At 50.5% G+C, this 15,492-nt stretch overlaps 1 protein-coding gene across 1 annotated transcript in view; it reads left to right on the forward strand.

The window, feature by feature from the left end:
• Nucleotides 1-454: 454 nt before the first annotated feature.
• Nucleotides 455-15,492, forward strand: part of TTLL1 (TTL family tubulin polyglutamylase complex subunit L1) — a 123,060-nt gene continuing 108,022 nt past the window's right edge. Inside the window, exon 1 of the mRNA XM_075602801.1 lies at nucleotides 455-530. Within this exon, the coding sequence (XP_075458916.1) occupies nucleotides 463-530 (68 nt within the window). The 5' untranslated portion in view covers nucleotides 455-462. The remainder of the gene's footprint in view (nucleotides 531-15,492) is intronic.

Raw genomic sequence — 15,492 nt, forward strand, 5'->3', positions numbered from 1 at the left:
ACAGATTATTATGATTATTATTATTAATAATAATATCTACTTGTAAAAAGTGAGTTGGGGGGTTCTAGAGCAAAAAAAATCTATTTAACCAACAAAAGTGCTAATTTTCTTAGTGAGAATATACTGATGCCTATTTGACAGCAAATGGTAACAAAATAAATATTATTAACCCCTTCCCCACCACAAAGGTCTGCAGGCTCCCTCTGGTAGGTCACAACAAATGTTTCCCCATCAACAACATAGATCTGTAAAGCAATGCAGCCTTTATAGCTCCTAAGGTGTTAAAATATTTGACTTTCTTGAATGAAATATTTCACTTTTAAAATGTCCCTGGTGAAAGCACTGATGTGTTGTGCACACTTCTAATGCAATATAACGCATTATTTACAGGCTATGTGAGTAGATCCTTATGAGTAATTTGCACTGGCAGCTAGTGAGAGCTTGCAGGCCTCCTGCGTCACCATGGAAACAGCCCGGAAGCAGAGGCCTGCGCATGCTCAGCAGGTTGCATGTGTCCCCAGCTCGCCTTTGTAAGTATATATAAGAAATGTATGTGCAGCAATTCACAAAAGCAACATTGTAACCAGGGATCATTAGCACGGAGGTGCAGGGACCTGCTGCCTGGCTGCAATGCTTTGCACTATGATAGAGCACAGGGATCAGTAGCATGGAGGTGCAGGGAGCTGCTGCCTCACTGCAATGCTTTGCACTATGATAGAGCACAGGGATCAGTAGCATGGAGGTGGAGGGAGCTGCTGCCTCACTGCAATGCTTTGCACTATGATAGAGCACAGGGATCAGTAGCACGGAGGAGCAGGGACCTGCTGCCTGGCTGCAATGCTTTGCACTATGATAGAGCCCTGCAGGAAGGTTGTGTGCGTGAGTGCTGCAGGGAGAGCAGCTTGTAATGTTCTCATTGTCATTTGTAGCATCAAGGGCTTGTGTCATTTTAACACAATCATATAGTGTGTAGCTGCACTGATGTTGATTTGTAAACCGCATTTAATGCAATGACTTCATGTGTGCAGGGCCTTTAGCATTATATTTTGTGGTGTTTTTGGTACTTAACTCAATTGCCGTGCTTTATCGTTTCCTTAAAAAGCCGACTGAAGTATTTTTGTGTATGTAAAGGCTGCGTCCCAGCTTGCCGCTTTTTCTTCTTGTAATGTAGACGCTCGTGCGATGTGCGCCGGCACGCACGCTCTCCCAAGCTTGGCGCTTGAGGAGACAAAAAAAAAAGTGACTTTCAAGCGCGCTCAACATTTCCCCAATGTCCCCCCCCGCTTCCGCAATAGACAGGACAACCGGCGCTCATGCTTATAAAGTTGGTGACGTCACTGCTCTCAAGCATGAGTGCAGTCAGCGCCATCAGGGACGCAGCCTAAGCCATAATAAGCCCTTGTCTCCCCACTGCTGGATGAAGCCTCCCCAGTGATCTCCCAGGCCCTGCGGTTACAGCCTCTTCTCCACGTCGCTCCCACACAATCCCTCACCCAATCCTCTCCAGCCCGTGTCTCCCCACTGCTGGATGAAGCCTCCCCAGTGATCTCCCAGGCCCTGCGGTTACAGCCTCTCTTTTCCACGTCGCTCCAACACATTTTCTGATTTCATCCTCGCATCTTACTTTTGGTCGTCGTATCGGTCTTTTAATCTTTCTTGGAATCCTGTCGACTACCATCTTTGTCCAATGATAATCATTTTTTTCTTGTGATATGCCCGACCCACTGCCATTTTAATTTCTTCAGCCTTGTGAGGATATCACAGATTTTTTTTGGCTTGGTTTCGAACCATTCATTCTTTATCTGTCTCTTCAGTAATACCCAGCATGCATCTCTTCATACTTTTAAAGTTGTTTGAAGTTTCTGAATTACGTTTTGCATTTAGGCAGTGCCGGACTTGCGCATAAGCGAACTAAGGCTACAGCTTTGGGCCCCAAAAAATAGAAACAAATGTATTGCATTTCAAGTTTTACAATTAGATGATAAATAAAGTAGATATTGGGGAAAATAAGATTCTCTATAAATATGGACATTTTTGTTCAAATATGAACCTAAGCATCATGTGTATTGAAAGTGACAAACTTCGTAGCTTATCCTTTATCATCAGTGACTTTGCTCTCCAAAAATCATGAAAGAAAATGTTTTAATATTAATGTGATGTGCAAACTCTGTTCATTTTAGCTTTACATCATAATCTGTGTATATAAATGCTAGTATAATGTTTTCAGGTTTTTATTTCCAATGCTCCCTTCAGCCAGAATAATCTGTTTCTCATTTTTGGGGCCTCTTAAACTTGACATAGATTAGGGCCTCAAAAGGCCAAAGTCCAGCCCTGCATTTAGGATCCATGTTTCACATTCATACAGGCAGAATACACAGGTCAAACTTTCCTCTTCAGGTCCAGTGGAAGGTTCCCTTGAAATATATTGTCTTGTTTTTGTCCAAGTGCTCCATCTCATCTTCATTCTCCTATTGATTTCATTCAATAGGTTCCCATCCATTGTTATTTCCCGGCCAAGGTAGACAGTCTTCAACTTCTAAATAAATGGAATAGAACTAGCTCTTTGCAGAGTGTATACGTTTGCTGGACATCCTATTGTGCGTGCTGAGATACATATGGAGGCCCACATTCTCGTTTCGATGAGTTCTTCAATTTGTTGCTGCGGGTCTTCTGGACTTGTGGCCAGGGTTGACACCTATTGAAGGCTAACCGGTGACTTTTTGCAATGAAATTAAACATTTAAATGAATTTTTAGTTATTTATTTCTCTTACCTTCTCCGACAGCGGCATCTCCTCCTGCGAGGTCCAGTCAACGTGGCTCCGCGACGTCAAATGGTGCCGCGTTGCCATGACAATGTCATGGCGCCATGCTGCGTCAAGTTGCCATGACAAAGTGACGCCTTATGGTGCCAAGGTGTGACGTGATGTGATGTCCCGGTGTCGTGGCGCAGCGTTTCGTTGTCATGGCAACACGACGGCATTTGACGTCTCGGAGCTATGTTGACGGGACCCTGCAGTGGGAGATGCCGATGATGCCTGGAGATTTCTCACTTAGATTCCCTGAGATACGTGGCCGAAACCCGTAGTCTCTGGGTCAAACCGGGACTGGTGGCAAAAATAACGATGTTAATGTTGTAACGGTTCATGCCTTTCCTCCCATCTGATCTTATACTATATTAGTGAAAGCACTGTATGCCTGCCTGCCTGCCTGCCTGCCTGCCTGCCCGGTGTCCCTAGGGGAAATCTCATTGGTCCCTTGGCCCGCCCCCGCACACCTCTCATTGGCCTGAGGCGGAGTGACGGGCCAAAGGACACACAGGGACACACACACACACACACACACAGGGACACACACACACACACAGGGACACACACACACACAGGGACACACACACACACATTCCCACCCCCCCCCCAAGCTCACACACACCTCACCCCCCCCCAAGCTCATCCCCCCCCAAGCTCACACCCCCCCCCCAAGCTCACCCCCCCCCAAGCTCACACCCCCCCCCCCCCCCCCAAGCTCACACCCCGGCGCCGCTACAGTCAGCGGGGGAGCGGAGCGAGCGCCCGGGACACACGCGGGGGAGCGGCCACAACACGCGGCCTCCCGCCTCACATCCACGTGGGAGCGGCCGGATGGGTGAGGCAGCGGCAGGACGGGTGAGGCAGCATACCCACGGGCCTCGCCGCACGCTCCTCGGCACCGGCTCACCTCTCCCACCCCCCCTCACAGCAAAGACCAGCCTACCCGGCGCCGCCTGCAACGCTCCTCGGCACCGCCGCCTCACCTCGAGCCGGAGGGCAGCGGGGGGGGCTCCCGCTCTGCAGGAGGCCTCACCTCGAGGCGGAGGGCAGCGGGGGGCTCCCGCCCTGCAGGAGGCCTCACCTCGAGCCGGAGGGCAGCGGGGGGGGCTCCCGCCCTGCAGGAGGCCTCACCTCGAGCCAGAGGGCAGCGGGGGGGCTCCCGCCCTGCAGGAGGCCTCACCTCGAGGAACATGCTGCCGACTGCAAGGTAAGCAGCTCTCCCCCCCCCCACATTCCTTCAGCGCCAGCCTCATCCCTCCATACACACACACACACAGACACACACACTATATATATATATATATATATATATATACACATACACATACACATACACATACACATACAGAGACACACACACAGAGACCACACACACACACATGTACACCACACACACACACACACACACACATGTAGGCACACACACACACACACACACGCACATGTAGACACACACAGATGTAGACACACACACCTATACAGACACACGTATACACACAGACACACACGTATACACACAGACACACACGTAGACACACGTAGACACACAGACACACACCTATACACACAGACACACACCTATACACACACACACACCTATACCCACACACACACCTATACACACACACACCTATACACACACACACACACCTATACACACACACACGTATACACACAGACACACACGTATACACACAGACACACGTATACACACAGACACACGTTTACACACACACGTATACACACGTATATACACACACACGTATACACACGTACACACACGTACACACACGTATACACACACACACGTAGACACACACACGTAGACACACGTACAAACACACACGTAGACACACGTGTACACACACGTATACACACACGTAGACACGTGTACACACACACACACGTAGACACACACACACGTATACGCACACACACACGTATACGCACACACACGTATACGCACACACACGTATACACACACACGTATACACACACAGACACACGTAGACACACACACGTACACACACGCACGTAGACACACACACATGTACACGTAGACACACACACATGTACACGTAGACACGTACACACACACACATGTACACGTATACTCACACACATGTACACGTATACTCACACACATGTACACGTACACACACACATGGAGACATACACACACGCACATGTAGACATACACACACACGTATACACACACACACGTATACATACACATAATGTATACACACACATGTATACACACACGTGTATACACACACACACACTTGTATACACACACACACACGTGTATACACACACACGTGTATACACACACACATGTATACACACACATACACACACACACACGTGTATACACACGTGTATACACACACAAACATGTATACACACAAATGTATACACACACAAATGTACACACACACACATGTATACACACACACATACTATGTATACACTACAAACATGTATACACACACACAAACATGTATACACACGTGTATACACACGTGTATACACACGTGTATACACACGTGTGTATGTGTATACACACGTGTATACACACGTGTATACACACGTGTATACACACATGTATACACACATGTATGTACACGTACACACACACATGGAGACATACACACACGCACATGTAGACACACACACACACACGATATACATACACATAATGTATACACACACATGTATACACACACACACATGTATACACACACATGTATACACACACAAATGTACACACACACAATGTACACACACACACATGTATACACACACACATGTATACACACACACATACTATGTATACACACAAACATGTATACACACACAAACATGTATACACACGTGTATACACATGTGTATACACACACACGTACACATGTATACATATAAACATATATGTATATACATCCTGTGTTATATTCCTGTGTTATTGCTGTTGCTGTTACCTGATTTCTTCAAGCGGATAAGACCTAAGTACAGTGGCTACGATTCCAGAACGCAAGGAGTTAAAAACATCGCAACAAGGAAACTTGCCCTGCTTCAGGATTTCGTTAGCCCTGGGGATTCCCAGCAAATCCCAGAGAACCAGAAAAGACTTTGCCCCATTCACAGAAGGATTGGACTGGGGCTATTTATTTGGCAATTTGCAAATGGACTACATTTTAAAGAACAATCTTCTGTTTTTTTTGGCACCTTTCTGGACATTATCCTCTGTTACTCTACCCGAGAGTGTAATTATTAAGTTTATTCTGCAGTTGTCGTGTGTTTGCCTATCAAGGGAATAAATCTCAGTTTATTTTGCTCAAACTGTTCTGCTCAATCAGGACCCACGAAATATAAATGTGTTATTAAGCGCGTCTCCCGTGACAAGCGTTTATAACATCCATATAAACATCCGGAGCCTGCTGCCCAAACTGGATGAACTAAGGGCATGGTGCCTTATGCATAAACCCAAAGCCATCGTTCTTACAGAAACATGGCTATCCCCTAAAACCCCTGATTGCAAATATTGCCATTCAGGGATACTCCATTTTTAGGAGAGATAGGTCAAAGAGAGGAGGAGGGTTGTTATTTTATATTGCAGACACCTTACAATTTACACTGTTAAATTGCCCACCAAGTCCACCCTCTTTTGAAACTCTAGTTGGCAAAATCTGCCTCCCCTTTTCTAAGCCCATCTTGCTTGCTGGCATCTACCGCCCCCCTAAAGCCCCTCTACAATCCTTGACTGATATCACCCAATTTCTTGGCTCCATTTCCTCTCTGAATGAGAAGAGTGAGCTGCTAGTTCTAGGGGATTTCAACTTCAATTGGCTTGAACCTAAAAACCACAAAATCCAGATACAACTCAAGTCACTTAACCCAGCGGTGCGCAAACTGGGGGTCGCGCCCCCCTGGGGGGGCGCAAGATTGTTTAGGGGGGGCGCAGGAAGCAGCGGCGGATTTTTGCCAGGAGCAGAGGGAAAAAAAGCCGTCTGCAGCTGCAATTTTTCTTTTGCCCATTAGGTGGCGCTGCGCCGTGCTGCGCTGTGCTACAGTACACAGCAGCATCTCGTTGCTTCCTGCATCAGCGTGTGACATGGGGAGAGGGGGTGAGTTGAGACTGGCACATGGGGGAGTGAGACTGGCACATGGGGGAGTGAGACTGGCACATGGGGAGTGAGACTGGCACATGGGGGAGTGAGACTGGCACATGGGGGGGAGTGAGACTGGGCTACATGGGGGAGTGAGACTGGGACATTGGGGAATGAGACTGGGACATGGGGACTGGGACATTGGGAATGAGGACTGGGACATGGGGGGGAATGAGACTGGGACATGGGGGGGGAGTGGAGACTGGCACATGGGGGGAGTGAGACTGGGACATGGGGGAGTGAGACTGGGACATGGGGGAGTGAGACTGGGACATGGGGGAGTGAGACTGGGACATGGGGAGTGAGACTGGGACATGGGGGAGTGAGACTGGGACATGGGGGGAGACTGCACATGGGGGACTGAGACTGGCACATGGGGGACTGAGACTGGCACATGGGGGAGTGAGACTGGGACATGGGGGGAGTGAGACTGGGACATGGGGGAGTGAGACTGGGACATGGGGGGGAGTGAGACTGGCACATGGGGGAGTGAGACTGGGACATGGGGGAATGAGACTGGGACATGGGGGGGAGTGAGACTGGGACATGGGGGGGAGTGAGACTGGGACATGGGGGGGGGTGAGACTGGGACATGGGGGGGTGAGACTGGGACATGGGGGAGTGAGACTGGGACATGGGGGAGTGAGACTGGGACATGGGGGAGTGAGACTGGGGACATGGGGGGGAGTGAGACTGGCACATGGGGGGGGGTGAGACTGGCACATGGGGGGGGTGAGACTGGGACATGGGGGGGTGAGACTGGGACATGGGGGGAGTGAGACTGGGACATGGGGGAGTGAGACTGGGACATGGGGGAGTGAGACTGGGACATGGGGGAGTGAGAATGGGACATGGGGGAGTGAGACTGGGACATGGGGGAGTGAAACTGGCACATGGGGGAGTGAGACTGGGACATGGGGGGGGGTGAGACTGGGACATGGGGGGGTGAGACTGGGACATGGGGGAGTGAGACTGGGACATTGGGGAGTGAGACTGGGACATGGGGGAGTGAGACTGGGACATGGGGGAGTGAGACTGGGACATGGGGGGGGGTGAGACTGGGACATGGGGGGAGTGAGACTGGGACATGGGGGAGTGAGACTGGGACATGGGGAGTGAGACTGGGACATGGGGGAGTGAGACTGGCACATGGGGGGGAGTGAGACTGGCACATGGGGGGGGAGTGAGACTGGCACATGGGGGGGAGTGAGACTGGCACATGGGGGGGAGTGAGACTGGGGCATGGGGGAGTGAGACTGGGACATGGGGGGGTGAGACTGGGACATGGGGGGGAGTGAGACTGGGACATGGGGGGGAGTGAGACTGGGACATGGGGGGGAGTGAGACTGGCACATGGGGGAGTGAGACTGGCACATGGGGGGGGAGTGAGACTGGCACATGGGGGGGGGAGTGAGACTGGGACATGGGGGGGGGAGTGAGACTGGGACATGGGGGGGACTGGGACATGTGGGGGGAGTGAGACTGGGACATGGGGGGGGGAGTGAGACTGGGACATGGGGGGTGGGGAGAGACGTGAGACTGGGACATGGGGGAGTGAGTGTGAGACTGGGACATGGGGGGGGAGTGAGACTGGGACATGGGGGGGGGACTGGGACATGTGGGGGGAGTGAGACTGGGACATGGGGGGGAGTGAGACTGGGACATGGGGGGTGGGAGAGTGAGACTGGGACATGGGGGAGTGAGTGTGAGACTGGGACATCGGGGGAGTGAGTGTGAGACTGAGGCATGGGGAAGGTGTGAGTGACATGAGGGGGGTGAGAGTGTGAGATGGGGAGGGGGGTGAGAGTGAGTGTGACATGGGGAGGGGGGGGTGAAAGAGCTACATGGAGATGGGGATGAGAGAGACATTGGTGGGAGGGAGGGAGACACTGGCAGGAGGGAGAGAGACACACAATGGCTGGAGGGAGAGTGTGAGAGAGACACCGGGTGGAGGGAGAAACAATAGCTGGTTGGAGAGTGCAAGAGAGACACTGGGGGGGAGGGAGAGGCAATGGCTGGAAGGAGAGTCAGAGACAATGGAGGGAGGGGGACACTAGGGGGAGGGAGAAAGAGAGAGAGACACACAGGGGGAGGGAAAGAGAGTGGGGGGAGACACTGAGGGGAGGGATAGAGAGGGACTGGAGGGGGAGTGAGAAATACAGGGGAGTTGGAGAGACTGGAAGAGGAGTGTGAGACTGGAAGAGGGGAGAGAGTGAGAGACAATGGGGGGAGGGAGAAAGAGACACACACTGGGGGGAGGGAAAGAGAGTGGGGGGGGGAGGGGGGGAGACACTGAGGGGAGGAATAGAGAGGGACTGGAGGGGGAGTGAGAAATACAGGGAGAGACTGGAAGAGGTTAGAGAGGTCCTGAGGTGTTCTAATGTGGCGGGAAGAGAGAGATTAATAATACAGCAGAAATGGGAACGCTATTAGACAAATATTATAATATTTATTTTTAAGTTATGTAATTTGTGCTATAAATACTTTTTTTTGTAGACGCGTGGCGGGGGGCGTTACAAAGCTGGTTCGCCCTCAATGGCTGAACCAGCTCACGTGCGCTGATGTCATGTGATTTTGATTACATCAGGCAGGGGGGGCCCGAGAAATTTCATGGATGAAAAGGGGGGGCTCGGCATAAAAGTTTGCTCACCCCTGACTTAACCTATCGCAACTCATTTCCCAACCCACACGGATAAACCTGAAATCGCATAACCCATTCCTTGCTAGACTAGATTCTCTCCTCAAACCCCAGCAGAATCCAATCCTCTGGCATCCTTCCTGATATTTTTCAGTGACCATGCAATAGTGTACTGTGTATGGAAAATTAAACCACCCCATTCAAGCCCTAAAGTTCTCCTCACTAGAACATTTAAAAACTTTAACCACAACAGTTTCTGGATGACCTTACCAACTGCCCATGGCACAGAATCGATTTAATTCCCGACCCTGATTCTGCGCTCGACTATTTCCAATCCGAGTTCTTAAAACTCTGCGATACCCATGCTCCACTACGCAAAATAAGGGTACGGTGGGGCCCACCTTCCATGGGTTACACCTGACCTTTATAGCACTCTACCAGCTCAGGGATGCCTTGTGGAAAAGCTACAAAGTAACTGGCACTACCAAGGATCTCAATCACTACAGATGCATGCGGAACATGTGCACAAGGCAAACAAGGCATGCAAAAGCACAATATTACTCTGACAATCTCCACCAAAATACATCAAACCCAGGTAACTTCTGGAAGGTTATCAACAATATATTCCAGGCTCCTAACCATCAACAACCAAGTAATATCACTAAGGGGGATATTACTCTGACAAACCCCACTGACATTGCAAATGCATTCAATGATTACTTTGTGGGGTGTGCCACTAACTTATTAGCGAAACGCAGCACAAACCCCAAACATGAATCTCATCCTGGGAGTATCCCTACAGTCCCACCCCCTCCCAACACTGCCCACAATTTTCAATTTAGCCCAGTATCTGAAGAGGAGATTACACAAGCGCTCCTCAAACTAAAACTAAGCAGCCAATGTGGACCCGACTTACTACAATCTAGGTTCCTACGACTTGGTGCCCCAGCCATTGCCAAACCAATTGCGTCCATAGTCAACTCTATCCTGTCTGCAGGCCATATCCCTAAGACCTGGAAAACTGCCAGAGTTGTCCCAATCTTCAAATGTGGGGACAAAAACACTGTCTCAAACTACAGGCCAATCTCACTTCTCCCAATTCTATCCAAAGTCATGGAAAAATGTGTCCACTCCCAATTAAGCGATTTCTACACCAAGACAAATTTCCCCTAGCCAATTGCAGTCTGGGTTTCGTCCCCAAACACTCCACTGTAACTACCATGCTAAAAGTTTGCAATGAAATCCAGTGTGGAATGGAACGGGGACAACTCACTGGTGCAGTATTCCTAGATTTTGCAAAGGCTTTTGACACAGTTGATCATGCTATCCTGCTTAACAAACTCCAGAGCTCTGGAATAGGGAAACATGCTTTAAACTGGTTTCAGTCCTACCTATCAGGAAGATCCCAACATGTGTCCATCTCAGGCTCTAACTCCAACCCCCTGGATATCACCTGTGGTGTCCCACAAGGCTCTGTTCTGGGGCCCCTACTCTTCTCAGTGTTCATTAATGATCTTCCCACAGCTTGTAAGGAAGCCTCAATACACATGTATGCAGATGACACAATCCTATATGCACACAGCCATAGCCTCTCTGACCTTCAACACATACTTCAGTCTGACTTTTTGAGACTCGAAAACTGGATTTCCCAAAACAAACTGTTTTTAAACACTGACAAGACTGTAACAATGGTATTTGGGACCAAGACTAAATTTGTAAAGATTCCAGTGACTGAGCTCCAGATCAGAACCAACGCTAACACCACCCTAACACCTGTCACTAGTTTTAATTACCTGGGCTTATGGTTTGACTCCCACTTAACATCCGGGATGCACATTGATACCCTGACAACCAAGACCTATGCCAAACTAGGGGTACTTTACAGGAACAAATCCTCCCTAAGTCTCCTGGTCAGAAAGCGTATTGCACAGCAGATGCTAATGCCAATTATTGACTATGGAGACATAGTATATGGCTCGGCACCTCAAACCCACCTTAGCAAACTTGACACCCTCTACAATTCAATTTGTCGTTTTGTTCTCTCAATGCAACTACAACACACATCACTGCGAAATGCTCAAAGAACTAGATTGGTCATCACTAGAGTCTAGGCGCAAAGTTCACCTTTCCTGTCTCACCCTCAAATACTTTTTGGGCAAGCTACCCAGCTACCTGAACAAGCTCCTCGCCCCTACCACATGCAGCACCTATCACCTGAGATCAGACTCCAAAAGACTATTCATGGTCCCAAGGTTCAACAAAGTATCCGGACGTTTCCTCCTTCTCCTTCCGTGCACCCCAAAACTGGAACAACCTACCAGAGACCCTCACATCCACCACCAGTTTAAGTTCTTTCAAATCTAAGGCTGTCTCACATTTTAACCTGGTCTGTAACTGTTTCATACGCTCATAATATATATTTTCTTTAACTGTGCATGCAATGTCTTGTATATAATGTATACCTTGTTCATTTATGTAACTGTACTTGTAACCATGTATTATTTGTTTTTCTCTGTGCCCAGGACATACTTGAAAACGAGAGGTAAACTCTCAATGTATTACTTCCTGGTAAAATATTTTTATAAATAAATAAATACACACACACACACACACCCACACACATGTATACACACACACACACACACAATATATACATACACACAATGTCTACACACACATGTGTATACACATACACATGTGTATACACGTCTATACACACATGTATACTACACACACGTGTATACACACACATGTATACACACACACACGTGTGTATACACACACACGTATACACACACACACACACTATCCCCAGCACCACCACATCAGCACACCGCTATCCCATGCCTCACCAGCACACTGGCATTCTCGGCTCCCCGCCATTCCCAGCCCCCATCAACACCATCAGCACCCACACATCGGCACCTTTGCACCTCCCCCATCGGCACACCACATCCGCACCACCACATCAGCACCAAACCCTCCCAAATCAGCACACCGATACAATCACCATCAGTACAGCCACAGCAGCACTACCACCCGCACATGGGCCGCGTTGACCACTCCTCACCCAAATGCCACCACCCACACCACAAACATCCCGGGCAACGCCGGGGCTCTCAGCTAGTGTCTCATAAAGAGGTTATTCTATACTCTTGGTAACTGGTCACCTTATTATGATGTTGCGTTTTGTGCAATGGCCCACACACTCCGGATAGGAATATAGTGGGTACAATAAGAAAAGGGGTTGAGTAGTATAATATAAATCAATATATAATTATTGTAGTATAACAATAATACAAATCCCTAACACAAAGCAAAGTGCGGTAATTAGTTATATGCTTGCAAAAGATTACATACCATTCGGTCTCGATCGTCTCTGGTCTGTTCCATTTCCCTTCTCTGAGACTGACTTATACTCTTTATGTACGTCATACAGGCATACCCCGTTTTAACGTACGTACATCTTTTTAAAGCTGCAGTTCAGTCTTTTTTTTAATTTATTTTTTAATTTATTTTTTTTACTTTAATAGTTTAATGTGGGCAATCTCTACTTAACTAAAGAACTGTATAGCTGTCAGTCAATCCGTTCTCCATGTATTGATCGGCGAAATTTTTGTGACGTATTAAAAGCTGGCATATGTTTTATAATTTGCAACCCGGCAGTCAGTGGAAGACTCATGAGTAATTCATGAGTCTCCCCAGTGACTCATGCTCGCTCCCGATCCCATCACGTGGTGAAGCAGGAAGGCAACCAGTGTCCTGATCTCACTGAGGTGTTTGGAGGTGAGGGGGGGCTCGAGTGAGTTGCGCTGGCAAGGGGGGCTATTTTGGAGGGGAGGGGGGGCTCGAATGAGTTGCGTTGGCAAGGGGGGCTATTTTGGAGGGGAGGGGGGGCTCGGGTGAGTTGCGCTGGCAAGGGGGGCTATTTTGGAGGTGTTTGGAGGTGAGGGGGGGGCTCGGGTGAGTTGCGCTGGCAAAGGGGGGCTATTTTGGAGGGGAGGGGGGGCTCGGGTGAGTTGCGCCGGCAAGGGGGGCTATTTTGGAGGTGTTTGGAGGTGAGGGGGGGGCTCGGGTGAGTTGCGCTGGCAAGGGGGGCTATTTTGGAGGGGAGGGGGGGCTCGAGTGAGTTGCGCCGGCAAGGGGGGCTATTTTGGAGGGGAGGGGGGGCTCGGGTGAGTTGCGCTGGCAAGGGGGGGCTATTTTGGAGGTGAGGGGGGGGGCTCGAGTGAGTTGCGCCGGCAAGGGGGGCTAACAAAATGGTGTGTTTGGGGGGGTGGGAGCGGGACAGCGGGACAGCGGAGGTCACACAAACACCACCACCCCACCCACCGTCAACTCCCACCACCCCCCCGTCACTCCCACCACCCCCCGTCACTCCCCACCACCCCCCCGTCACTCCCACCACCCCCCCGTCACTCCCACCACCCCCCCCGGTCACTCCCACCACCCCCCCGTCACTCCCACCACCCCCCCGTCACTCCCACCACCCACCCCGTCACTCCCACCACCCCCCCCGTCACTCCCACCACCCCCCCCGTCACTCCCACCACCCCCGTCACTCCCACCACCCCCCCGTCACTCCACCACCCCCCCGTCACTCCCACCACCCCCCGTCACTCCCACCACCCCCCCGTCACTCCCACCCACCCCCCCCGTCACTCCACCACCCCCCCCGTCACTCCCACCACCCCCCCGTCACTCCCACACCCCCCCGTCACTCCCACCACCCCCCCCGTCACTCCCAACCCTCCCCCCGTCACTCCCAACCCTCCCCCCGTCACTCCCACCCCCTCCGTCACTCCCACCCCTGCGTCACTACCACCGCTCCCCCCAGCTCACTCCCACCCCCTCCGTCACATCCCTCCCCTCCCCCCCAAGTCACTCCCACCCCCTCCCCCACCCCCCCCTCACTCCCCCCCTCCCCCCACCATCCCCTACCCCCCCTCACTCCCCCCCTCCCCACCCCCTCACTCCCCCCCCTCCCCCCACCCCCCCTCTCCCCCCCCCGTCACTCCCCCCCCCCCCACCCAGTCACTATCACCCCCCCCACCCAGTCACTCCCACCCCGTCACTCCCAAACCGTCACAGCCACCCACACTCAGTGTCCCCCCCCTCCCTCTCTGTGGTCCCCACCTCCCCTGTGTCCCCCCTCTCCCTCTAATTTACATCTAATTTTTTTTCTAAATTAGTGAATTATATACACACACACCAACAAAGACTGATTGTAGTGAAGTATAAAAAGTAATACAATAAATAAACCGTTCTCATAAATGTTTTTGTTATTGTTCTTACTAGGAATTGATTCAATTTCTTTTTTTTATACAAGGCGGGAAAGGGGGCAAGTAGATTTTTGTGTGATTTATACAAAATAAAAAATAATAATATATATATTATATAGCTGACTAGCTGAGAGCCCCGGCGTTGCCGGGATGTTTGTGGTGTGGGTGTGGCATTTGGGTGGGGAGTGGTCCACGCGGCCCATGTGCGGTGGTAGTGCTGCTGTGGCTGTACTGATGGTGATTGTATCGGTGTGCTGATTTGGGAGGGTTTGGTGCTGATGTGGGGGTGCGGATTTGGGTGTGCCGATGGGGGAGGTGCAAAGGTGCCGATGTGTGGGTGCTGATGGTGTTGATGGGGGCTGGGAATGGCGGGGAGCCGAGAATGCCAGTGTGCTGGGGGGGGCATGGGATAGCGGTGTGCTGATGTGGTGGTGCTGGGGATAGTGTGTGTGTGTGTGTGTGTGTGTATACACGTGTGTGTGTATACACACGTGTGTGTGTGTGTATACATGTTTGTGTGTATACATTGTGTGTGTGTGTATACATGTGTAACGTGTGTGTGTGTATACATGTGTATGTATACACATGTGTGTGA

This window comes from Ascaphus truei, chromosome 5 (genome assembly GCF_040206685.1).
Source record: "Ascaphus truei isolate aAscTru1 chromosome 5, aAscTru1.hap1, whole genome shotgun sequence".
Lineage (NCBI taxonomy): Eukaryota > Metazoa > Chordata > Amphibia > Anura > Ascaphidae > Ascaphus > Ascaphus truei.